Source organism: Schistocerca piceifrons, chromosome 2 (genome assembly GCF_021461385.2).
Source record: "Schistocerca piceifrons isolate TAMUIC-IGC-003096 chromosome 2, iqSchPice1.1, whole genome shotgun sequence".
NCBI lineage: Eukaryota > Metazoa > Arthropoda > Insecta > Orthoptera > Acrididae > Schistocerca > Schistocerca piceifrons.
In genome coordinates, this window is record NC_060139.1 from 577,447,690 (window position 1) to 577,475,096 (window position 27,407).

The window sequence follows — 27,407 nt, forward strand, 5'->3', positions numbered from 1 at the left end:
TTCTTTCTCATTTTGGATCTTTTACCACTTATTGGGATTAATTCTATTATTTTTAACATCAGCCTACAACAAACATGATGTACCTAAATGACCCATTATAACTTCCTCCCAATCCAGTCCTCCACATAATTATCATGTCATAGTCACTGTTTGCTGCACAAACTCACTGGTGCTGCTGCCTATATCCCATTCAGAATCCCATGTACCTGCTGCCACCCTCCCACTTGTCACAGGTGCCTGACACCCTTCTACAGCTTTTGCTGCCACTCCCCAACTCCTTTCACTCACTCCACCCAACATAAATTATCCCAGGCAAGCTGCAGGAGCAGAATTGCAATCCTGTTACAGCCAATAGAACGTAGCTGTACAGATGTGTGAGATGTGTGAGATGTGTGTGTGTGTGTGTGTGTGTGTGTGTGTGTGTGTGTGTGTGTGTGTATACACCCTAACTTAAAAGAAATATTCATCCAAAAGCTAGTAAAATTTTCAATCTTGTGTATGTGCCCGTCAAGAACTCAACACTTCCACTAATGTAAGAGTTGTTACCTTCACTCCTCAGTTTCATGCATTCTACCAGAACTATATATTGTAAAATCATCTTCCAAAAATGTGAAATGTTTTTACCTCTTTTCTTTGATCACTAATAAAGTTCATACACTTCTGTTGCTGAGTACCATTTTTTATGTATTTAAAGACTATTCATAGTTAAATGACAGTACTTGTCATGTGCAAAAATACTAATAGTTAGAGGGCCTAATAGTACTGAAATCCAATACACAATTTATTTCACAGTATTTTTTTACATAGCTCTGACTGAATTGCTCCAGTTTTTAGATTGTTTATTATGCACTGCTTGCTGTTAGAATAGTTCCTCCTTCTGGCTGTTGTATTACATATTTTGAATTTAAGAAACATAAATTGATTATCAATTTTTGTTTTTACAGAAATTTGTCAATATGAAATCATGGCGCTTACATTGGGATTACCAGCTATATAAGGCTATTGAATATCATTATCAGTTAGGTTTGGAGACTCTGAATGATCACTTGAGTGAAATCAGTATTGAACTTATTTTCAGGTAATGTAGTTTTTCACAATATACAAATTTTGTTCTTTGTTAAAAATGAACACTGGGAAAACTAATGAACTTACTCGATAAGAAATAATATTTATGTGATACAAGTGATTCCTCTGTGGTACAGCACTTTCTAGAAATTGAAAATGAGACAAAGGCTTCAAAAGTTTAAATGAAACAACATGGAAATTGTTCCTGAGATCAGTACTCAGATTCTCAAACTGTTACTTAAAAAAAATAAAGATTTTGTTAGTAATTCCACTTCCTCAAAAATTAACAAGTGAATACTTCTGGTTATATATCTCAGGTGTTTTTGTCTTGATAAAACAACAAAGTGGAAATCTTGGCAGGTGGTAAAAAATATACTCCTCATGGATGGGTTTTACTTGATATAAACAATATAAGGAAAAGAATAGACTGCTACTCACTGTAAAGATATCACATTAAGTTGCAGGCAACACAACAAAAAGACTGTTACACACCATACATTTCCTTATACTGTTGATATTGCAACCTAGATTTTTCGATTGTTTGATTTATTGCTCGATATGGTTTGCTCAGTGGCTTTTCCATGAAAAAAATTCAGTTTTTATTCATGTTGATGTTTTTTGTTTATGTTTTATTGGTAAGTTTCTAAGCTGTAGTGGCCCTACCCAGTATTTGAGGTAAAAGTATTAAATCTTTAGTGTAAGTGAGTGAAAATAATATGGAGGTCTCTGTGCAGTATTGTGGTGACAGCACTGTCTGTCAGCTACTCATGTTGGCATGTAGGGCACAATAACAGATGTGCAAGTGAGTTGCAAAATGATGATAGCTGAGAGGATCAGTAAACTACCCCATGCAGCAAAGAACAATGTAGTCAAGGGTTATTGCCACCACTCTCCAGCAAGTCTATTTGTTATGGGCGACATGACTAGACACAGGTTTTAGAGGAACAATGGGCAGTAACGGAGTATAAATGAGGCTGAATTTGAGGACCGGATGTAATTCGATTCTGGGACTTGATAGTTGCTGAGTAGCCACACCAAGACGCTTGATCACTGCCAAACCATGAGACAACTGTGCAGAGCCAGCAGCAACCTCCACCTCGAGACCAGGCTGTGTCTCTGCTGCCAAACTGGGTCCTTCACAAAACTTGGTACTACAGCGCCACTGGCCTGCTATTTATACCTGCTGCCTCTGACGCTGAGGCCCAGGGAGGAACTTGGTGTTCCAGTGCCAGCTGCCATCCACTGCCTGTTCGAGGGGACGAGTGGAGACCCACACACAGCTGCCTCCACCACTGTGGAGCAAAGAGCAGTGGGCCTGCTGCCTGGCATGTCACTCTGACAGAAAGCACCTGTGTTGCAACTGGCCATGGCCTTGCCTTCCCTGCCAGCCCAGAGTCCTGATGCAGCTTCGTGGAGTGCCTTCCTAGTGGCTGATGCCAGGTGCACCATCTGGACTCATAAGGAGAGGCATGCCTGTCCCATGTGGAACTGAAGATGTAGTGAAGTTAGACTGTTAAATTGTCCACAGCATTTACACTGGTTCCCCACCACCTGTGGCATGACCACACATCCACCACCCCTACAGAGGTGGTTCATAGAGAGTGATGTCAGGAGGGAAGAGTGATGTCAGGAGGGCTAACGTCGCGACAATCAACAGCAGAGGGTGTGTGATCCCTGCAGCACATTATTCGAGCCTCAGCCTGCAGCATCATCATTGGACTGAGTGAGATTATTTTGTTTTTGTGTGGTGGTAATCATGGGGCTGTAGTTAAGAGGGCATGATTTTATGAAAGTTACATTTACAAAACCAGGGGAACATGTGTGTATCTCTTGCAATTTGAGAGTAATGGTACAGATGAATTGTTAGTACCTGTGTGTTGTACTCAGTGTAATCTACTTGGGCATTCTGCACCTTGTACTGAACCAATAGTGGAACTGCTTTACTTGTAAACATTTTGGTCACAAGACTAGGTAATGTAGAGAGTTCAGGTGACTCATGATTAGTCAGAAGAAGTAACTTGGTAGAACACTTCGTGACTAACTGTTCTGCGCATATTGTTTTGTTGTAGCATAATTTTTATTATGGATAATGGTCGCAGAGACACAAGATGACACCAGTGAAGTAGGTGTGTGGTCATTAGTGGATCAGGTGTGGCTCAATTGTGAGTGGATAATGTGGTTATGTTTAATGAATTAGCTGGAAAGAATCATGAGATGGAAGTGTTGGAGTTGCAAACTCTAGGAGTGGATCTGGCTGGCAAATCTTGTTTCACCTTTCTCTGGTAGAGCTCTGAGGATGTGTTGGTATTTATAGAGGATCTTAAGTCATCAGCTGGCATAGGGGTTTTGTCAGATAAACAGCTGTTGCAGATTGCAAGGTTATGATTGTCAGGAGAAGCAAAATTATGTGTAAGCTGCACAGAAGCATTGCGAAATACAGAAACTTTTTTCGACCATTTGAGACAGCAGCTGGAACAATAACATGAAGCATAATAGCACATGGTCTTTTCAGTAACAATTAGGGATGGTATCCAGGAGACATAATGAGGAAGTAGAAGACTTTGTTGATAGAATTACGAAAATGAACATTAACATGTAGAGCTCTCATTCAACATGGAGGTAAATGAAGTGGTGCTGCAGGAGGTCAAGCAACTAGCACTTCATGCTTTTTTAAGAGATTTGACACCAGAAATGTCTAGGAGAGAGTGTACAGGGGCATGTAAGGATCTTCATGAGCAGATTAGGTTAGCTTTGGAATAAAAAGAAATTAGTAGGTTGACAGGGGTAAGAGAGTGAAAACAGGTATTTACTTTGAATATTAAGTGTTGTAAATGTCATTGAACAGGACATGTACAGAGGCTATGGTACCAATTACAGAACCCACAGCATAACAGGAGTAACACAGGTCACCAACAGTTTGGTGGAAACGGCAGTAGAGGAGGCTTTGGTCAACAGCAGAGTTGCAGGGATAATGGTAGAGATAATCCAGGGAATAGGAATGGTCCGTTAAACTTAGAAGGGAGTTAAAACTGCCAACGGGAATTCCTGGTAGGAATAAGTTCAGTCAGAATGAATGCAGATGCAAGTTATGCCATAATGTGTGTTGCGGATGAAGGAGCTTATAAAGTATTGTCGGACAAAGGAGCATGTGTGTCAGTAGCCTTGAGTGAATTAGTAGGTAGGAGGCAGTGGGACTCACCACGATATGATTTACGTGGGGTAGGGGGTAATGATACACGATCATTGCTGTCAGTAGTGTCACTAGGACAACCATGTTTAAGCAGTGTGAGGCAGTGGTGCCTCATAGTGGAGGAGAAGAGTAGTGTTAAATTCCCGTCGACAATGAGATCAGTGGAGATGGAGCACAAGTTCGGATTAGGGAAGGATGGGAAAGGAAATGGGGCATGTCCTGTCAAAGGAACCATCTTGGCACATGCCTAAAGCGATTTACGGAAATCATGGAAAACCTAAATCTGGATGGCTGGATGCAGCTTCAAACCATCATCCTCCTGAGTACAGGTGCCTCATGTATGTGAGAGGTTAGGCAGGGTCCTAGGGCTAGATTTTCTTTATCAGTATGATGCCATAATTGACCTTTGATGATCTGTAGTGGAACTGAGGGGGAAGACATTCTGACTAGGGGAAACTGTTGTCAATGTTAATCTGCTGCGAGGCGTGTCTAGTATACAAGAAGGTCCAGTTAAACCATGAGTAATAGTATTAAGTCTTGATTTGCATGATTGTGTGCCAGAAGGCACCAGAAAATCACTATGGGTGAATGTGGAACTGAACTTATGAGTAGGTATGATATGTGTAACAGAACCATCGGAGGGTAGTGAAGTATTAGACAAAGACTGTTGTTTGGTGAAACATAGTATTGTACATGTACAGGAAGGGGATGGAGGAAAAGTGGTACCAATCAGTGCACATAATTTTGGCGTCAAAGATGTAAAGTTGTTAAATGGAATGGTATTAGCTACACTAGAGATTCCAGGTGTGGAAGATTGCCACACAGGAGGTGTAAGCTATAAGGGGGCACACGACACTGCTAGGACTGCATTTTGTGATAAGTTGAAGCATTTGAAGGAGCAGAAAGAGCACAGTTGGAGAACCTGTTGCTAGGATTCCAGGGTCCGTTTTTTCCGAGAAGTCCATTGGCTGCCACATCAATAACACAATACAGGATTCCAACAGGAAATGAAGCACCGGTATACCAAAGACAATATAGAATAACATGGTCACTGCAACCAATTTTAGAAAAGTTCATAGATCAACAATTAGCTGACAGAATGGTAGAAGAAAGCAATAGTGCATGGCAGGAATTGTAATTGTACCTAAGAAGTCTATGGATGGTTCACAGAAGTATTGGTTTTGTTGCAATTATTGTTATTTGAATAGCAAGGTAGCAACAGATGCATAGCCTATTCTGAATATCAAGGAGGCCATAGATAATGTAGGTGAAAGCAAACAATTCTTTACGTTGGACTTAAAGAGGAGATACCATCACTTAGAAGTGGCTACTGAAGATATACGAAAAACAGCTTTTGCAGCAAATGACGGCACTACCAACCTTTTGGGTTGATGAATGTGCTGGCAACATTCCAATGGCTGCTGGAGGGAGAACTGAGAGGAGCGAAACCACGCCATTGCTTAGTATATCTTGGTGACACAATCATGCATTCAAGGGATGTGCAGGAACATAGTGTATAAAAGGAGTATTCACCAGATTATGGGCAGCTTGTCTCACACTCAGTGCTGAAAAATGTCACTTCGCTCCGGAGGAAGTTAACTACTTGGGCCATGTCATAAGTAAGAACGGGGGAACGACTGATCTGAGGTTGCTGCAATCCATACAAAATTTTCCAGTACCACGACAAATTATTGTTAACAGGTTTGTGGAGGGATTTTGGATATTGCAAGACCATTTATGCAATTGCTGAAGAAAGCTGTTAAGTTTGTATGGTTGGAGGAATGTCAGGGAGCATTTGATGAGTTTAATGAGGTGTTGACATCCACTTCAGTTTTAGTATTTCCAGACTTTCAGAAATAATTTGTACTGCCATGTGATTCACCAAACTATGCCCTTGGCTGCATTTTTAGCGAGGAGGTCAATGGTCAAGAACATCCTTTTGCCTTTGCATCAACACAATTGAATGCCACAGAAAGAAATTACTATACAACGAAGAGAGAGGTGCTTACTGTAGTATACAGAATAACATGCTACCAATATTATTTACACAGAAGGAAGCTTAAGGTGATAACGGGCCATGCAGCTGTATAGTGGTTTTAGGCATGAAAGACCTGTTAGAAGATTAACAAGATAGCCATTGACTCAGTGAATTTGAGTATGAAATAAACCACAAGTTGAAAAATGAGGAAGGGATAAGCAGAAAGATAGCTGTAATATGAGGTCTGTTCAAAAAGTTCTGGATCTTTGCCCACAACATTTTTTTTTTTTTTTTCGCTTACCTTTTACTTATTATGCATGGTCTCCTCCGAAGTACTCTCCTCCACAATTGATACACCATGCTCAATGCTGGTTGCACTTCTGGAAGCAATCTTGGTACACCTCTTGCTGCATCAAGCGAAGCGGCTTCTGCGAATTTTGTTTTATTGTGTCTGTCATTGCAAATCCTTGTCTTCGCAACAGGATTTTCAACTTCAGAAATAAAAAAAAAGTCCACAGGGGCCAGGTCTGGAGAGCACAAAGGATGAGGCAGCACAGTGATTTCATGTTTTGTGCATTAGTCATGTGCCAACAGGGACGAATGATTGGGTGGAGTATCGTGATGCAAAAGTCATGAATTGTTTCACCGCATTTCAGGCTGTTTCCTTCCCACATTTCTTCGCTGGTATTGAAACACATCCTCATAGTACCATCTATTAACAGTTTGTCTATGCAGCACAAATTCATGGTGAACTAATCCTTCAAAGTCAAAGAAAACTATAAGTATGGCTTCGACATTTGAGCTGACCGGATGGGCTTTTTTTGCTCTTGGAGAACCTTTCCCAACCCATTCTGAAAACTGAACCTTGGTCTCAGAATCATAATCGTAGTCCCACATGCCATCACTAGTTCTGATTATCTTAAGGAACATCTCATTCTCAACTGAGCGATCCAAAAACTCTTTACAGATTGCGAGGTGAAGGTCTTTCTGGTCTTGACTCATGAACCATGGGGCAAACTTGGTAGCAACACCTTGCATTCCAAGATGCTGTCTCAGGATTTCATGAGATGATCCAACTGAAATGTTACATTCTTCTGCAATCTCTGGGACAGTCAGTCTTTCATTGGCATGCACAGTTACGTTGAGATTCCTGACATGAGCGTTGTTGGTAAAAGTTAAAGGGCATCTGAACAAGGGTCATCTTTAACTTCCATCTGGCCATTTTTAAACTGTGTGAACCATTTGTAACTCCAAGTATGGCTTAAGAACTCACAACCGTAGGCTTCCTGCATCATTTGGTGTGCCTCTGTAAAGGTTTTCTTCCATTTCACACAGAATTTAATGCAGACACATTGCTTCTTTAGCTCTGCCATCTCAAAATTTACAAAGTGTGTGACACGTACTACGCAATACAGCACTGAACAATAACTAAGAGACATACAACAATGAAACTTCCAGCAATTACGGATTAAACACTATATGTGTGCCAGGATGCCAACCGTATTTTGCTGCAACACACAAAATTACAAATGCTCTGAATTTTTTTGAACGGAGCTCATACAGGCACTGGATCACAATCTTGCAGAGTGACGAGCAGCACAGAACACTCATGAGGAATGTAGGCTGTATAAGAAACAGCAGCAATTTGGTATGCGTGATGGGTTATTGTGCAGAGAAACAAAATTAGGACCATGAGTGGTGGCGCTAGCCAAGTTAAAATTGGAAGTGTTATGTGAAATGCATGATCACATTTTGTCAGGCCATGGTGGATGCAGGACAACAAGTAGGAGGCTGGCAGAGAAGTGCTGGTGGAAAGAAAGGAAGGATGATGCAGATAGATACATCAAGAATTGTGGGGAGTATACAGAGAGCCAATTTGAGTCAGAAGCAGATATTGCTACAGTGATTGCTGGAAGTAACAGAACCTTTTAGTTTCATTGTGGTGGACATGTTAGGACCATTCAACTGACCACCAGCAGGTAATCATTTTGCGCTGACCATAATAGATCATTTTTCTTGTTATGTCAGGATCACATTCACACAGACATTAGTGGACATTGAAGTTCAGAATGTGACAAATGATGATAGTGGACCAGGGGATGAACTTCACGTCAGACCTGATGAAATAATTGTGTTGATTGCTGAGAGTGAGACGTTGAGAACTAGACCACTACATCTGCAGGCTAATGGGAGGACAGAGAGAGTTCATGGAACAGTTGGAAAAATGATTTGTCTCTCTCTCTTTCAAATTCTAAAGGTGGCAGGGGTAAAATACAGGGAGCGAAAGGCTATTTACAATTTGTACAGAAACCAAATGGCAGTTATAAGAGTCGAGGGACATGAAAGGGAAGCAGTGGTTGGGAAGGGAGTAAGACAGGGTTGTAGCCTCTCCCTGATGTTGTTCAATCTGTATATTGAGCAAGCAGTAAAGGAAACAAAAGAAAAATTTGGAGTAGGTATTAAAATTCATGGAGAAGAAATAAAAACTTTGAGGTTCGCCGATGACATTCTGTCAGAGACAGCAAAGGACTTGGAAGAGCAGTTGAATGGAATGGGCAGTGTCTTGAAAGGAGGATATAAGATGAACATCAACAAAAGCAAAACAAGGATAATGGAATGTAATCTAATTAAGTCGGGTGATGCTGAGGGAATTAGATTAGGAAATGAGACACTTAAAGTAGTAAAGGAGTTTTGCTATTTGGGGAGAAAAATAACTGATGATGGACAAAGTAGATAGGATATAAAATGTAGACTGGCAATGGCAAGGAAAGCGTTTCTGAAGAAGAGAAATTTGTTAACATCCAGTATTGATTTAAGTGTCAGGAAGTTATTTCTGAAAGTATTTGTATGGAGTGTAGCCATGTATGGAAGTGAAACATGGACGATAAATAGTTTGGACACGAAGCGAATAGAAGCTTTCGAAATGTGGTGCTACAGAAGAATGCTGAAGATTAGATGGGTAGATCACATAACTAATGAGGAAGTATTGAATATGATTGGGGAGAAGAGAAGTTTGTGGCACAACTTGACCAGAAGAAGGGATCGGTTGGTAGGACATGTTCTGAGGCATCAAGGGATCACCAATTTAGTATTGGAGGGCAGCGTGGAGGGTAAAAATCATAGAGGGAGACCAAGAGATGAATACACTAAGCAGATTCAAAAGGATGTAGGTTGCAGTAGGTACTGGGAGATGAAAAATCTTGCACAGGATAGAGTAGCATGGAGAGCTGCATCAAACCAGTCTCAGGACTGAAGACCACAACAACAACAACTTGGATTAAAATCATTCAAATTGTAAGACATACCAAGCATTTGTCACAAATGAATATAACTGTATAGTACATACTGGCACCTGGTTATCACCATTAGAGGTAGTGTATGGCAAAAAGATGGTGTCACCTTTTGATTGACCAGAAGAGTGGAAGAAAGGGAGAAGCAGTCTGTGATTTTGCAATAAAACTAAAGGGGGGGGGGGGGGGGGGTGGAACAGGGTACAAAGAGGAAATACAAAATCTTTGGAGAAACAGGAAGAGGCAATGAGGTGTGTGGGTACATTACTGTAGTATAAGGTTGGTCAATGGGTGATGTTGTCGAGTCCATATATGCTGAAGGGAAAGACAAAGAAGTTTTTAACACAATACCAGAACCCATACCAAGTAGTTAAAACTGTGTCACTGGTGAATGTGATGTTACAGTTTCAAACAGTGACAACGAGTGTGCACATGGGACGTCTGTGACAATTCAAGGTGGCACCAGAGACGATTCCACGAGAAGTGCTAGTAAAGACAAGATAGGAAGACTAAGAGGAAAAAGCAAAATGATGGGCTGTGGGAGAGGGAAGTCTGGATACCTCAGAATCATACATTAAGGTCAAGAGAGTAGTTATGTGTATCGATTTTGTGTAGTTTATTTGTCTGTGTAGTGTAGGACGTAATGTTGATAGTAGTAGGGACAGACCCACATATTTATTTGTATCAGAAGAACATTAAGATGATCACTGTTCAGAGATGCAGGTTTCTTAAAGGAGGACAGGTGATATGGATCCTTTCTTCAGGTTGCCAGGTGAAGGAGAAAAAGAACACTAGTTTTGGCGGTAGTGTACTTCTTTGCTGGTGGTGGAGTAACTGGACTGCTGAAGCACCACATGGATGGTGGAGCCTTGTTTTCCAGACAGCCATATGTTGTATTTTATAGCCATAAATGGTCTTTAAGTTTAGTATTTAAAAGCTGGAAGAAGTATTTTCAGGTGTGCGAGAACTGGCAATTAGTAGTGGGAAGCAGAGAGGGGTCTCAAAGGAACTTCCTCAGGGCATATGCAAAATTAAAGGAGCAGATGCAAGAGGTGACTGAAGTAGAGATGGGCACTCTGCTCCCGAATTGATTCAAAGGGCCAGATCTTTCAAAAGAGTGGATAATGGGCGGTTCGGAAAAAATGAATGGTAGCTCATCTGATTTCAAAATGTGTTTCTTGTGGCTGTCATGAATGGGAAGGAAATTTTGCGCTAGGCTGCTGCAATGGCATGTGACATCACATCCTTAAGGAAACATTTCCGAAGCTACAAAAAATGTGTTATAGACCATGTGCACATGTGGATTTGCAAACCTTATTAGTACATGAAGCCTTTCTCGTCTGTGAAAACAGAAAATAAAGAAAGTTCCGTTTTTTTCCAGTTTATTGTCTGACAGTATCCATCCAGGCATAGTAGTGCTACATATTATGATATGAAAGTAAGCGCAACACAATACCCAGTCTGTGAGTGGAAAAAAAAAATTCAACTTTGCTGGGAATCAAACCTGGGCCACTTCACTATCCACCACACTCACCACTCAGCTACCGAGGCAAACAAAAGCTGAGATCTTTCAGAATGATACATTAATGCAGAAAACTCTTCCATCATGTTTCTGTTCTTGATTTCAAAAGAATATATCAAATTTCAGTAGCTCAATAAACATTTACATGTTTTTGAGCGTGTTGTTACTTCTTATCCTTTGACTTGGCATCACACTTGTAATGTGTTGCCAGTGATCGTAAAAGCTGTGTCTTCTATTATTTTGACATAACCCTTCCAGTTGTTTCTGTATTCTTTAATCTGCTCATTTAAATTTTTACTCCCAGTTCTTTTCTGATAGCTACATTCGCTCTCCCCTCATACAGAATGTACCCTGCTACTCTTCTTAGCAATCAGATCTCTGGTGCTATTCTGATGGGAATGAATGTTTGTTGTCCAGGAAAGAGATTCAAGGTCTAGGAAGCAGTAGTTATTGTGAGCAGTACTGGATCAACAATAAGCTTGAGTATTTTGACTGTGATGCCATCATGTACAGTAAAAACTGAACTGAAAGATTTTTCGATAGTGTTATGAACTGAAGAAGGAATTTTTGGTTGTAGAGGAGGTTTTGGTTACCAGCAGAGTGTAGGGACAATGGTAGAGATAATCCAGGGAATAGGAATGGTCCATTAAACTTAGAAGGGAGTTAGGACTGCCTACAGGAATTTCCGGTAGGAATAATTTCAGTCAGAATAAATGCAGATGCAAATTGTGCCGTAAAATTTTTCCACTTGATAAAAACTGTTTAGGGTTTTGTTGTAATATTTATAACTTTTGCAGTAGACAAAATTTAAAACTTTTGTATCTGAAAGTTACTAGGGCCATAATACAAAATTATTGCTCCTCTTCATATGTTCTTTCAAAATAAGACCAAATCAAATAAAAATACCGGTTTAGTGACCTGAATTAAAAAGGTGTATGTTCCTTTTACTTATTTTTGTGAGTGAATGGTGAGTGGTGAGTCATGGAAAAGAACTAATCCATTCCAGTGAGTGACCAGTTCTGATCCAATCTCTGAAAAGAACAGTTTTGTCCATCTCTAGATTGAAGTAGTTCCGCGTGAGCTTAAGGTAGATGTGGGGGTATAATATTGTAGACAGTCTTTGGGACAGCAGATACAAGTGATGTGAGCAAATTGAATAAGACACAGAAGCCACAAGAGAGTTAGCAGAAGCAAATAATGTGAATGTAGAGTGGCGTTCCACATAAATTATGAACTTGGAGAGCAGTGTGCTGAACAACACATGTATGCTCCACCATCTGACTAAGGAAGTCATGGATTATTTCAGGAACGTGGTTAGTACCATGAACTGGGATTTGGAGGCAATGCAAGCTCATATGGAGGTATTAGATGCAAGGTTAACATTGACAAGGTCATTGCAGCTGCTAGGTGATAGCATCTGGGATGCAAGGTTTGAAGCTAACAAATTTGCAGGAGGCAGTCCATGAGGCACTGCATAATCAATTAAGTCTAGCCTTGGTGTCACCTGAGCAATTTCTGAAGGGATGGAAGGTGGAAGGAGAGTTGACATTGGAGTTACAACTAGTAGTGGAACTGAGTAATCAGAACTTACCATTATACTACCATAGTGCAGCAGTGGGTGTAATAACAGATTGCGCACGATTGCACGTATCAGTGAAAATACTAATAGCTGGGAAACACACACTATTTTGGTATTACATAGTTCACACTTATCCGGTGAAGCTAGCGACAGTTGGGAAATATATGCAAGTTAGGGAAGAAGGGGTGTTACTATTAAGAGGAGATGGGGATCGACAACTGAAGATGAGCAAGGGTGAGCTCGAAGAATGTCAGATTGGGCTGGTCACAGTATTCCCAACTCGTGAGGCTATAATGAGTTGGGATAAATGCATTCTGCAACTATTTAAGGGGAAACTTTGTCCAGATGAGGTGGTTGAACCAAAGCCTTATTTTCAGAGAGCAGAGCGGCACTGGGTCTGTTCAGTGTAAAATGACATGGTGGTGGTCAGTAGTTGTTATGAGCAAGGGAAACTCTTGCGGTAAAACATTTGGAGTTGTGAGGCAGTGGACTACTAATTAATGGGTCTACGTTTCATATACTAGTGATAAGGTGGGAGTTACTCTAGTTAATGTGACACAAGCACAGCTGTACTGGCTAGTCGAACCACAAGAGATTTTATTGAAACATAATCTTACCTTCCCAAAAAATACTTGGGAGCCGGGTCAGACCACTCCTTAAGCCGAATGATAGCAGTCCAAGGAGGGTGGTTGGCTGCAGAACAAATGCTACAGCATGTAGAGCAGTAGCAGAATAGAAGTATCAGTGACTTCAAGGGCGGTCATTCCTAGCACCGTGTTGATTCTGATTTTGCTTGGCATAGCTTTTTTATATTTGAGGTGATGTAGCATGAGGGAGCCCAATCCAGTGGTAATACAAGTTCCAGTAGATGGGCCGTGCCCTTTCGAAGGAACCATCCCGACATTTGCCTGAAGTGATCTAGGGAAATCACAGAAAACCTAAATCAGGATGGCCGGACGCGGGATTGAACCGTCGTCCTCCCGAATGCGAGTCCAGTGTGCTAACCACTGCGCCACCTCGCTCGGTTTTTGGAGTAAGGCTGTGGCTGTCAATCATGCTATGTTGGCAAGTAGGGCACAATAACAGATGTGCAAATGAGTTGCCAGGCAATGATAGCTGAAAGCAGCAGTAAAGTGCCCCGCAAAGAATGATATAGTTAGCCAGTCATTTCCACCCCATTTGAATGAATATTTTTGTTATAGTCAATGTGACTAGATACCAGGTTTTAGAGAAACAAATGGGCACTTGTGGAGTATAAATAAGGCTGAATTTGGGGACAGGACATCATTTACTTCTGTGACTTGGCCATCACGAAGAAGCCGCACTGTGATGCCAGAGCACCGCTGGACTGTGAAACGACTGAGCAGGACCAGCAGCATCCTCTGGTTTGAAATCAGGGTGTGTGTGCTGCCACACTGGATGCTTCGCGGGACTTGGTGCCACATGCCTACCAGCTTGCTGTCCGTGCCTGCTGGTGCCGATGCTGAGGCCCAGGGAGGGACTCAGTGTCACAATGCCAGCTGCCATCCCACACCTGTCCGAGGGGCATGGGTGAAAACCCATGCTTAGATGCCGCTGTCACTGCAGAGAGAAGAGCAGTGGCCGACCATGTGGTCTGTCACTCCTCCAGGAAGTGCCTCTGTCGCAACTGGCTGTAACCTTGCCTTAACTGCTGGGCTGGAGCCCTGATGCAACATTGTCAAGTGCCGTCTTAGCAGCAATGCCTGCCTCATGTAGAATTGAAGACATAATAAAGCTATATTGCTAAATTGTCACCAGCGTTTCCACTGGTTTCCCCACACACGAACCACCCCGTACAGAGGTGCCTCTGTAGTGGTCCCTATGTATGAGCACTGCTGTTAGATACATGCTCTGCAGTAATGGAATGGAATTTTAGAAATTTGGATGGTTTGCAGAATAGGTTGCTGTCAGCAGTGCAGGAGCAGATATAATTTTTATTGTGATCTGGGAAGCTTTAACTATGGATACCCTCAGAATTCCAACTAGTACCAAGTTATTTTAAGTAAGACTCTTCCACTTTTACAAAAAGACTCTGAAACTAATTTTGATAAGAAGCTGCTTACTTCATTTCACTCCCAGTACAGATAACGAAAGACTAGTAGTTTCCTCTTTTTTTAAATTAAAAAAATGGAAAACTTTTTATTGACCACACAGTCATAAAATTGCTGGTGTTTCTAAGTCAGTCATGGTAAATATTATATCCCTAGAAAGATCACTTTCTGCAGGCAGAGTACTTGTTATGAAGGCAGCTGTGCAAAAATAGACATGGACGGATTTGAAACTTCTTCCACAGGTGGGTTGTATGAGTGTTTTGTAAGTGATCTCCTATGCCCCTAGCACTCTACTGACAGATTGAAGTCTGCCACCTGCTTTACCAACAACTGTGTCTATGTGATTGTTCCACTTTATATCCCTACAAATTACATCATTTAAGGTTTTATGTAGTTAAAGATTCGAGGCAAAAAGTAACTATGTCTAACATAACATGAAAACAAATTTTGCCCCAATATTTGGAAATGTTATACTTAAACAGTAACAGCCTGTTGTAGAATAATACCTACAGTTTTGTCTCTCTCTCTCTCTCTCTATCTCTCTCTCTCTCTCTCTCTCTCTCTCTCTCTCTCTCTCTCTGTGTGTGTGTATGTGTGTGTGTGTGTGTGTGTGATGTATAAAGGAAGACATCAGACAAGATGATAGGGAAATCTACTGTTCTACCAATGGTGGTTGAAATTTTAAAACCTGGGCGATAAGAGGTGGAACAGAGCAGCACCACACATCCTGGGCATTTTCACTTCTTGAGGGGCCTCTGGAATGTAAATAGATGACAGATGGACACTGCAATGGAAAGGTGGCCACTGAGGGGTGACAGTAGTGCGTTTTGTATGTTTGCTTTCTTTATGATTATGTTAGTTACCAACTGACAAAATGTAGGTGAATTTAAGTTTATTAGTATGTGTTTGATAATTCATAATAGCTGAATTGAATACTAAAATGGTATTTTGATTGACAGTTAGTTTAAAAATGAGACCAGCACAACTTGAAGAAGACATATTAATAACAAAATATCTTTAAATACAATTTTGTTAGAGTAATACATTAATTTCCCCAAGCTGTTGTAATGTTGTCAGGTGTTTGCCAGTATGTGTGCAAGACATGATGAACTCAAATTCAAGAGGAAAAGCTGTGGTAAGGGAATTTCATTAACTGATTTGTCATGAACTGCTGATTTAGCAGCAGTGAAGCATCAATACTGAGGCTGCTGCAGCGGCACATGTGTTGTGATACACTGTGTCTATATTTGGTAGAGCACTGTGAAAAATGTGGTGACTAGTCAGTGACATAACCAGTGGATTTTCAGAAGGAACATGAGAATACCATCAGAAGTTCCAAGACCAATTAATTGACTTGAAACATGACTGCAAAGCCCAACCACTTTTCTGGCAATATTCCTATGAATATTTCTATCTGAAAGTGAAGAATTGCTGTCATCATCCTCAGGCAGAAAATTAAGTTATTCATTTTAGCTTTGGTATCTACGTACTTCACACAAAAGGAATTCAGCATCTCCTGATGAAAGGAACAATCAAAGTGCAGAAATGTGAAAGGGGAGGCCAAACTGAGACTCTGAATAGCATAAATGGAATCAGGCATGTGGCCATCACGTGCAAGGGAGCTACTAATGATACCAATTCATGTGATTGTTATAACAAACATTATTATTATTACAATTATTTAAATATAACTGTACTTGCATTTTATATTAAAAGTAATGTGTACCTTGTGTTTTCTTTTTGCACTCTATGTTGTTATCAATTAAAGTTTAAGGTATGACTTATTCATTGTTTTTAAAAAGGTCTTCTCCATCAGAACTTAATGTGTCCACAATTTACCCATTTTCAGTTATTTGCTTGATTAAAACACCTCTGATGGGTTTTTATGCTGTCCATTATGAGTTCATCAGTTACACCAATCTATTCATCTTATAGTAGCACTTGCATTCTACATCTCAATTATTTGTTGGAGGTATTCCAGTCTCTGCCTTCTCCTACAGTTTCTAACTATTGGACTGTTCCACTGCTGACATCATTTTCCAAAATTTTTGAAAGGGTGGTGTATTATAGAACAGCATCTCACCTGAGCAACAATAATATCCTCAGAAAGTCATGGTTTGGGTTTCAGAAGAGTTGATCTACTGAGAATACCATTGACATGTTCGCTCACCAAATTTTACAGACCTTAAATAATAATATAGCGTCACTAGTAATACAACCAATGTAGGCCAGGGACATTACTCTGACTGAGGAAAGATCATATAAGAGGTTCCCCAAGGTTCAGTCTTATGTCCACTATTGTTCCTTATACAGGGTGGAGAAAAATTGTGTCACAAAATTTTAACCCCAGATAGCTGATGCTAGTAGGAATGAAAATTACTAATGTTGTGTAGTAGGTCAACAATGCACAATCTTTGAACTACAGAAATTTGGTGCCATGCGCTCTGATTGGCCACAGGATTGCTCTGTTGCTCGATGCTCTGGACAAAGCGTGACCGTGAATGTTTTGCCTGCCGGAGATCACAATGTATCCAAGGTGGCCCCCACACTCAGTGGTAGCGTGCCAGCCTTCCACCCCGGGCACTTGGAGGCGAATCTGCTGAGGTCCTGACACATCCTTCTGTAGTTTCATGATAATATGTACCGGGAACAAACCCATCAACAGCTGTTAGTTTGTCTTTGACAAATTGTGTCGGCCCTGAGAAGGACCTTTTTTTGTAGCTAGGACATTGTTTACTTAAAGTAGGTGCTCAAACTGGCAGTCCTCTGATGTGACACGAGCTTGGTAATGCCAAACAGTGTTTTGCCTAATGATTTCAAAGATTCCTGGCATTGCCCTGATGTGATTGGCAGCATGTTGAATGTTATCCATTAATTCCTCTTCGTTTCGAGATGGTTCACGTCTAGGTGGGTGAACTAGAACCTTGAAGAATCCCCACAGGAAGAAGTCGGGTGGCATGAGGTCTGCTGATCATGGGGGCCATGTTCTGCGAGTACCTTTGCCAATTACCCAGTCATCAAAGAGTTCATTTAAATGTCTGTGCACAGTACGACTGTTATGTGTGGGCGCCCCATCACGTTGCAACCACATGCATAGCTGTATGTCCAGGGGAACATCTTCCAGCAGGCCGGGTAGAGTTCCTTGCAAAAAATGAAGGTAATTTGGCCCAGTTAGTCTAGGAGGTAGACGGACCAGCCCAATCAGATGCTCACCCACAGTGCCAGCCCAAATGTTGAGTGAAAATCATTCCTGGTGCCGGTGGACATATGTGATGTGAGGATTTCCCCTTGCCCAGTAAAGAAGGTTTCGAGTGTTGTAAAGGCCGTCCCGATGGAAGGTGCACTCTTTGGTAAACAACACAGTGGCGGAGAATTCGGGATCTTGTGCAGTACATCACAGAAACCACTGGCAAAACCCTAGCCTGTGCTTGTAGTCCACCACAGGATTTAGGTCTTGGACAGAGTGGAAACTAAATAAATGCTGGCCATCATCCCCCAAAACCTCCCAGACTAACCGATGAGTGACCTTTGTGTCGTGTTCAACTGCTCAAGTACTTGTCATAGGTGCTTCCTCAAAGTGCTTGAGAACAGTCTCTTCAAATGCAGCATTCTGTCGTGTTTGAGATCTTACAGCATCACCAAGATATCCCACTAATGACCCTATTTTGCCAAGTCTCTGGTGAATTGCTGTAAACGTTTGTAGGTGTGGGTGGGGTCTTGCTGGGTACTGTTCCTCATACAACCATCGAGCTTCATGTGCATTACCATTGGCTAGTCCATAAACGAAAACCATATCTCATTGTTCTTCAAACAAATATTGTTCTGCCCCACTTACTATATGACTAAATCGCAGGTGATGTGTGTGTGCTCTGAAGTGAAGCTTAAGTGTGAATGCCTTTGATGTGAGGTGGAGACAAACAGCAAGACCTATTCGACACATGTGCTTATCACATTGGGGCAGTGACGGGGAAAGGGACATTTGTATGTGTGAACCGACAACCACAGCGCTGCCATCAACCGATGAACAGCAACAGGGCAATCTCACAGCCAATTGGAGCATGTGGTGCCAAGTTTCCGCAGTTTAAAAATGTTGCGTTGTCGACCTACACAACATAAGTAATTTTGGTTCCTAATGGAAGCATCTAGCCAGTGTTAAAATTTAGTGACACAGTTTTTCTCCACCATGTATAGTATTGTAAACGATTTTCCATCTAATATACAACAAGCAGAACTAGTTCTTTATGCAGATGACACTAGTGTTACAATCAGTCCAAGAATACATACAGAAACAGAAGAAATGGCAAACAGTGTTCTTAAAATTATCACTGATTGGTTTTCTGTGGATGGTCTCACTCTCAGTTTTAAATGCCCATCTGGGTGTAACAAGTGGTAAAAAAATAATAAATAGAGTGGAAAATTCAGAACTTTAGATCTCCATGTTGATGAGAATTTAAACTGGAAAAGTGCATTTTAGAACTCCTAAAACAACTTAGTTCAGCCACAAATGCACTCGGAATCATTACAAATCTTATGGAAAGATAAATCAGTAAGTTCAGATATTTTGCATATTTTCGTTCAATAATGTCATATGGAATGATGTTTTGGGGTAACTTGTCTAGAAAGAAAGTCTTCACTGCTCAAGAACACGCTGTAAAAAATAATATTTGTTGCTCACTCATGATCATCTTGTAGGCATTTGTTTAGGAAGTTGGGCATTCTGACTACTGCTTCATCATATATTATTTTTTCATTAAGTTTGCTGTCAATAATTCGTAACAGCTCAAAAGGAATAATGATGTACATAATTACAATACGAGAAGAAAAAAGACATTCATTACTCCACATTAAGTTGTCTTTAGCACAAAAAGGGTGCATAGTGTTTCAACTAAAAGTTTTGATAACTCACCCAGTGATATAAATGTCTAACAGACAGCAAAGTAAAATTTGAAAACAAACTGCAAATGTTTCTCGTTGACAACTCCTTCTATTCTGTATAAGAATTTTTATTATTGTGATGAGTAAAGTCATGCATATGATTCATGGATGTGAAACTAAGTATCTAATAAACCACTACATCAAGGGGGTGAAACTCATACAGGGATTACCATTATCATGACTTTGGTTAATTGCCAGACCACTTGGAGTACTGTAAATTTATTAATCCTGCTTTGCATCATTTTCTTATAATGTAATTCAAGATCTTCCATTTTCATTTTGGTTTCATAGTAAATAGAATCTTTTTTCGTTGCCCCTTGTTTCATCGAATTTTGTTCGTAATTACAACTTCTTTTGTGTATTGCACTCTTCGAATTGCAATGCAAGTATGGTGCTTGTATTCAGTCTGAATTTTGCTCACATCCATAATATTTGGGGATAAATGATTCCATATTTGTTTCTGTTTCATATAAAACAGAAGTTGATTTCATGATAAGGTGTTTTACGGAACTGCTCAACTCAAATGCACTGTAACTATATTGCTGGTACTCAATTTTTGTTTGTGGCCATTTTCTGTATTTTCTCACATTTAATGGAGAACTCCAAAATTTTCATTGGAGTGGGAGGATGATTCTAGTATATTGATATCTGTTAAAACATGTTTCTGTAGAATGTGTTAATAATGTGCAAACACATTTACATAACTACTGTTACATTTTTTACCATTTGCAAGAAGGAATGCTGTAGTCAGTAAGACTACAAAGCATATTCAGTGCAAAGAGCCAATGCCATTCAAAGCAGAATTACAAATTCATTTAGTGACAAGAAGTAATAAAGTTGAATACCAATTCTGTGAAAAGCTACAGTATGGGGTCCTCCATTAAATGCGAGAAAGTGCAAAAAATCGATGGTGTGGAAGGGAGGATAATTAGAATATGAGCAATAGAATTACAATGCGTTTAAATTGAGCAGTAGGAACAAATATAAGTGAACCCACAGAAAGCCTTGTGATGAACCTGGCTTATATTTTATGTGAAACAAAAACAAATGTGAAACCATTTACTGTGCCCAATATTAGAGATGTGAGCAAACATCAAGCAGAATATGAGCAACATACATACAATCCTATTCAAAGGATGTGATACGCACAAAAAGTCAAAATCAGGAACACAAAGTGATGGAATCGGCTTGTGTGTCATATCATGTCAGATGATTGTTAGTATATTGTCCACCTGGGACCATACTACTGTGCATGCAAGGCATGTATTGTGGGCTGCCACCTCTCCAGGGGCATGCAAGCTGCAAGTCTAATGTTGAACTGCATGGGATGTTTACATCATAGCTTCACAAAGTCTTATGGTGTCCGCCCCATTAGCTGAGTGGTCAGTGTGACAGAATGTCAATCTTAAGGGCCTGGGTTCGATTCCCGGCTGGGTCGGAGATTTTCTCCGCTCAGGGACTGGGTGTTGTATCGTCCTAATCATCATCATTTCATCCCCATCGACGTGCAAGTCGCCAAAGTGGCGTCAAATCGAAAGACTTGCACCCAGCGAAAGGTCTGCCCGACGGAGGCCCTAGTCACACGACATTATTATTACAGCCTTATGGTGTCCAGCGGTGCTGACGTGATCAGCAGGCAGTGTGCCTATCACAGTAGAGAGCACTGTAGTAAGGACACCACTTTTTTATGCCATGTTACATGCCAACTCAGTGCCAAGCTGTTATCCTTCCACTGGAGAATGTTTAGGTTGCCATTGGACCTTGCTGCAGCCAACACCCTTCTGGCTTGACGCCAACAGCCCACTGATAGGAATAATTGTCCTTGCTGTAAACATCTGTTGCCATTTCTACGCAGGACTGTCATCCGCCACTCCCAGGTGCCATGCCTCACTGCACTTTGACTGACCAGAGGCCACTGTCATTGAGGCACCACTGCCAACAGCCACCGACACCCTACGTCCTGGGTGCATCATCATCCTACCAACAGTTGTCATTGTCAAGCCTTCACCTTCAATATCTACCAGTGCCTAATGTCCAGATCTCTACCGCCATAATGTCTTAACATGTGTGCTGTCATCCTGTTCCTTCTTCTTGTCAGTATTCTCCTTTTGTTCCTTTCTTCGCCTGTTCTGTGGAGATCCTCCTCATTCTGTATTGTACTAGTCCACGTATTTTTCAACATCCTGTTGTAGCACCATGTCTCAAATTAAGGCCTATGTTTGGTACTAGTTGACTTCTCTTGGCCACTAGTGCCCTTTTGGCAATGTTAGTCAGCTTTTTATGCCTTCCTTGCTTCATTCATTGTGGGTTATCTTGCTTTCAAAGTAGCAGAATTCCTTAACTTCACCCACTTTGTGATCACCAAATTTGATATTAAGTTTCTCACTATTCTCGTTTCTGCTACTTCTCATTACTTTTGTCGCTTATTTTACTCTCAATCCATATTTTGTACTTATTAGAGTGTTAATTCCATTCAGCAGATCTTGTAATACTTCTTCACATTTACGAAGGATAGCCATGTCATCTGTGAATATTATTAGTTATACCTTTTCATCCTGAATTTTAATCCCATCTTTGAACTTTTCTTTGATTTCCATCATTGCTTCTTTGCTGTATACACTGAGCAGTATGCTCTAAAGACTACATCCCTGCCTTATATCCTTTTTAATCTCAGCACTTCGCTCTTCGTCTTGCGGTCTTATTGTTTCTCCTTGGGTCTTGTACATATTGTATATTACTCTTCTTTCTCTATAGCTTACTCCTATTTTCCTCAGAATTCCAAACATTCTGCACGATTTTACTTTGTCAAACATTTTTTTCTAAGTCAATAAATCCTTTGAACAAAACTTAATTTTTCATAAGCCTTGCTTCCATTAACATTCGCAAAGCCAGAACTGCCACTCTGGTGCCTTTACCTTTCAAAAACTAAACTTATTGCAATCTAACAATCTTCAATTTTCTTTTGTGCTCTTCTGTATATTATTCTTGTCAGCAACTTGGATGCATGAGCTGTTAAGCCGACAGGCTGATCGTTGTTGTACTTACCTACTTTGCTGTCTTTGGGATTGTGTGGATGATATTTTTCTGAAAGTTTGATGGTGTGACTCCAGTATCACAGATTCTACACAAGATGTCGAATAATTATTTGGTTGCCACTTCCCCCAAAGATTTCAGAATTTAGAAGAAATGTTATCTGGCACTTCTGCATTATTTGGTCGCAAATCTTCCAAAGCTGTGTTAAACTCTGACATTAATACTGGATTCAGGGTGTATACGACCCGGGACAACCGGGATATCCGGGAAAAACCCGGGAATTTTTTGATCCGGGAGAAAACCGGGAAAAACCCGGGATATTTTTAGAATTCCGGGAATTTTTCGTTGTTTTAGTTTTCAGTTAAATTTTTGTAGTTTTGACTGATAAGAACCGATACTATAACAAAGGATATTACTGTATCCCGCTAATGCAGAATAATACTTAAACAATAAAACATAAACGAGAGAAAAATATGAAAATAAATTGCAAAGGAAATGCGCCATATATAACAATGACACACAGTGCTCATGCAAGCGTCTGCCAACTGAAAATGTGTCAAAGCTTTAGGAAAACTATGCAGTGCTTCATAACAGGTTGCCTCCAATGAGCGTGAAGTCGCCACTGTTTACATTCGATTTGTTTTAGCAGTTACGCGCGGACTCATGCGCATGCGCAGTTGAGTGACGTTTGAGTAGTAGATTCTCCCGCTTCTGGCAACAGGAATGTGGCTGTTGGCTGTGCTAGCAGTCGCAGCAAGCAGCTAGATGTTACCGGGAAAAGGGAGCACCAAATTCATATTCTTGAGGAAAAAAAAAACTTGTTTCACAAAGCACCTAGCATCCAGCGCACGTTTGTCTGTCGATTATTCATATGATTTTGAAACGCTTCCCTGTTGGTTTTTGAACACATTTTAAGTTGATATCAGAATGAATCATAAGTTGACTTTTGAATGCATGCATAGTGTACGTGATATCTCCGTCAGGAGAATCCTCGTCGCATCTAGAAATAAACTATCCGTAGACAAAAGGGGACGGAGCTATACGAGCTGAGGAAGTAAAGCCTAACGGATAAATGCCAATCGCTGTTTGATTATGTTGTTGACTGGGTTTGCGAATCATCAGCATTGTTATAATTACTAGCGAAATCCGTAATTCAGACTATCAGAATGTAAATAAACGACTGACAGGAATAGCAGGTGAGAAAGATTACGTATTATCTTCTCGGTGTATCCAAGAAAATGAAATTTTGACAGAAAATTTTTTGGCCAGATCGCCACACTAGTAAGAACCAATAGTACAGTCCCCGGCTAGCGGCCGCTTCAGTTCTTTTCTGGAAGTAACGCGGAAAACATCTTGTTCGAACACGTAATAACGCCTAGCCGTAAAATATTCACGGGATAACTAAACCTGTGATTCTGGAGGGGTTAGTGAAGTTAATCGGCGAACAAATTTTGACAGCGGCAGCAATAGCTACAGAATTGGTGACAACAAGATTGTTTGTTAGAACGAGGAAGGAGAAGAAACGGGTCATCACACAAATTATGGAAGAATAAGACGATTGCAAATTTATATAAAAATTTCGTAATACTACTTTTCGGTATCATGCTTGAGAAGCTGGTGCGTATGAATGAAATGTGAAGTTATTTCCTAGCATAAAGCTTTTTGCTTGTAGTAGGTTTAATAGACATTTGATATTGGTACTTATTTGATTATATTCTGTCGTGTTATAAAAATGGCCATTTATGCCAAAACATTCTCGTTTATTTGGTGTGTTACAAAATTGCTGCTATATTAGAAAGGCCTATTTTGTTTTATCTAGCAGACAGTGACAAAATAGACGTAATCGGATCGAGAAACCACACCAGTCTTGTGTATTATTTATATTAACAGCTTTTTCAGTATTAGATAACGACATTTCGATTTTTCATGTAACAAAATGTTTGACATAATAGATTCTTTCGCAGAAAAGAAAGCACGCCATGTAAAGCTGTAGCAAGATTAGAGAAAAAAAAAAAAAATGCTAGGAGCTAAGGATTGAAGAAATGCATAATTTCTCTTGTCCTTATTGGTTTTGTGTAGCCTATATTTAATTTTATGTCACACAAAACAGCAAGTTATTAACTAATAGGCAATAAAGAGTTCAGATTTTCTGATGAGTTCTTGTTCTCTAGATTACAAATAATCCCATCCGCTATTAATTGCGAGATTTTTTTAAAAGAGGGGCAGGCTGTTAAACCGGCCGACTGGGAGCAGGAGAGGCACCATAGGACATTTCCGTTTCCACTCTCCTGAATATAGTTTGGACCTGCAGTAGAAAAATGCTTTATGAATAGGCGTGGCACTGCGACCAAATAAAATGTCTTACATTTCCTCCAATACGTATGTTTTCTGTTTCAGACTTTTCGGAAAGATGTGCGCTACAAGATGAACATATTTTGAAAACTCGACCCGGTTCGCAAATGTCGTAGATCCGAGGCTGATGAGCAGAGCAGCTTGAGTTATAGTGGGTAGTCTCCACGTGACTTGTGTTTACATTTAGTGAATTTGCTGTTTCCCCTTCGTTAACTCTCACGTCAAATGAAAACAAAACGGATATCTGTGACTGGGAGCTATCAACTGAATTAAAACACATTCACATAATTACGGAAGGCCGAAATATGTCATTAGTTTCAGGTTTTGCTTTATTTTCACCTTTTTGACAGTCAAGCATTAATCGCCTTGCGGAACAATGAAGTTATTTTTGTCTGTTTGCTAAAGAAATTTGACTTTTGTTAACCTTTTCCGCAGAGGCAGTCAATGTATTTGAAACGAAATGTTTAATTCCACAGTACTGGCTAGTTTCAACTGTTCGCTGCATTTCAAGTGCACGTTTTCATTTTCTAGGACGTATGGCATTATGCTATAATAAAGAACCAACCACGATATAATACAGTACTGGTGCTTCAAGAAAATTTACATCCCGAAAACCACACTGAAAAGCTTAATATCAGGTTGAGGTCTACTTCACTGGGCATCTGGATATACGAATGTGCCCTGTATGCACTTTAAATGTGCACATTTTAATATGGTTCACGAAATTCCGATGCTCTTGCAGTATCTTCTGATGTTTCTTTTATGGCATAATGTATGATCTTTCAATGTTTTACACGTACGTACATAGGGGCTTCCTACGTCATGATAGCTACCCAAGCGCGGTGTCGCCTGTTATCTGCGCTCTCTGGCAACTGCTGAAACCAACCTATTTCTAACAGGTCGCGGGAAAATATTGCTAATAGTGGCTTGAAAAGCGTTAACTTTCGAAGTAATTATTCTTTTACATAAGTTGAACTATGTTCAAGAATGTACCATGAATTTATAAAATCACAGAGCGTTTGACTCTCATTTAAAAATCAACTCTTTGATGACGAGCCATTTAGAAGAATTTCGAACCCTGAAGATCAGACATTTATGTCATTATTAAAAATTTTACTGGCACATTTTTATGATATATCTTAAAGTGTAACACGCGCAAAAAAGATCAACAGTATATGCGAAAGATTAGTCCCTTGCAGCTTGAGACCAATATTATATGTGAAAGCTTTTCTTTTCTTGTAGCAACACTATGTATTTTAATTTAAACTATTAAACTTCCCTGTTCGTGTGTTCGTGCTACTTAACAGTGATGTTGCTATTGGCTGACTACATCACGTGAATATCCGCTGTCATCGGCTAGCGAGATCACGTGACATAAGCTACGAACGGCTTACAAAAGTGCATCGAAATCTCGATTTCAATTATTCGGAAAGTAACATGCGGTGTTTGGTGGAATTGCAATGTATGCTTTTGTAATACGAAAATACGCACCGTACATGTTGCTGCACATAAAAGATATTTCCAAAACGTGTCTTTTTCCCTGAGTTTTGTTTTCTAAAGTGCCTTGAAATTGTACACCTGTGCATAAAACCATAACCATTTAAAGGGTTGATAAGGGAAAATATACTGTCATCCGGGAGAAAGTGTATTCTTAACCGGGAAATCTGGGAATTTTTTTTCCTTGTCCACGTATACACTCTGTGGATTCCTTAAGTCTACCGTATCAATTCACACTTCCTCTTTTGTCATATCTTCAGACAGTCCTTCGTCCTTATAGAAGCCTGCAAAATACTCTTTCCAACAAGCCACTCTCTCCTTTGCATTAAACAGTGGTATTCCCATTGCAATAATAATGTTAATGCCATTGTTTTTAATTTTACTGAAGGTTGTTTAGACTTTTCTGTATGCTGAACCTGTCTTTGTAACAATCATTTCTTTTTTGATTTCTTCATTTCCTCCTACAAGTATTTTGCCCTAGCTTTCGAAGTGACTTCTAGTGGTCTTGTTTTTCCCTGAACATTTTCTTACTTCCTTCTTTCTTTGAGCAGTTGAAGAATTTCTTCACAGTTACCTTCCCTGTTGATATGTTTGTGTGTCCAACTTCTACTATTTGTATAATTTAAAGATGTCCATTGCTCTTCAACTGAACTGCCTACTGTGGGATTCATAACCACAGTATCTACAACCTCTATGGCTTCAAACATGTATCATCATTTCTTAGTACTTCAATATACCATTTCCTTCTGCATACAAGGGTGCCTCAGCAGCAGCCACAACAGTCAATTGCTCCTGACGAAGACAATGGTGGTAATCATTGATAGTGTGAGATTTTGCCTAGAACTGATGTGGCAAGAAATCCTAGAATGGTTTATACACATTACAAACAGTACT

General features: G+C 40.2%; 1 protein-coding gene across 1 annotated transcript in view; it reads left to right on the forward strand.

Annotated features, from left to right (window-relative positions):
• The window catches only part of LOC124777773 (cytoplasmic dynein 2 heavy chain 1), an 829,086-nt gene that overhangs the window by 169,903 nt on the left and 631,776 nt on the right, over nucleotides 1-27,407 (forward strand). The window contains exon 13 of the mRNA XM_047253283.1: nucleotides 945-1,078. Coding sequence (XP_047109239.1) covers nucleotides 945-1,078 — 134 coding nt within the window. The remainder of the gene's footprint in view (nucleotides 1-944; nucleotides 1,079-27,407) is intronic.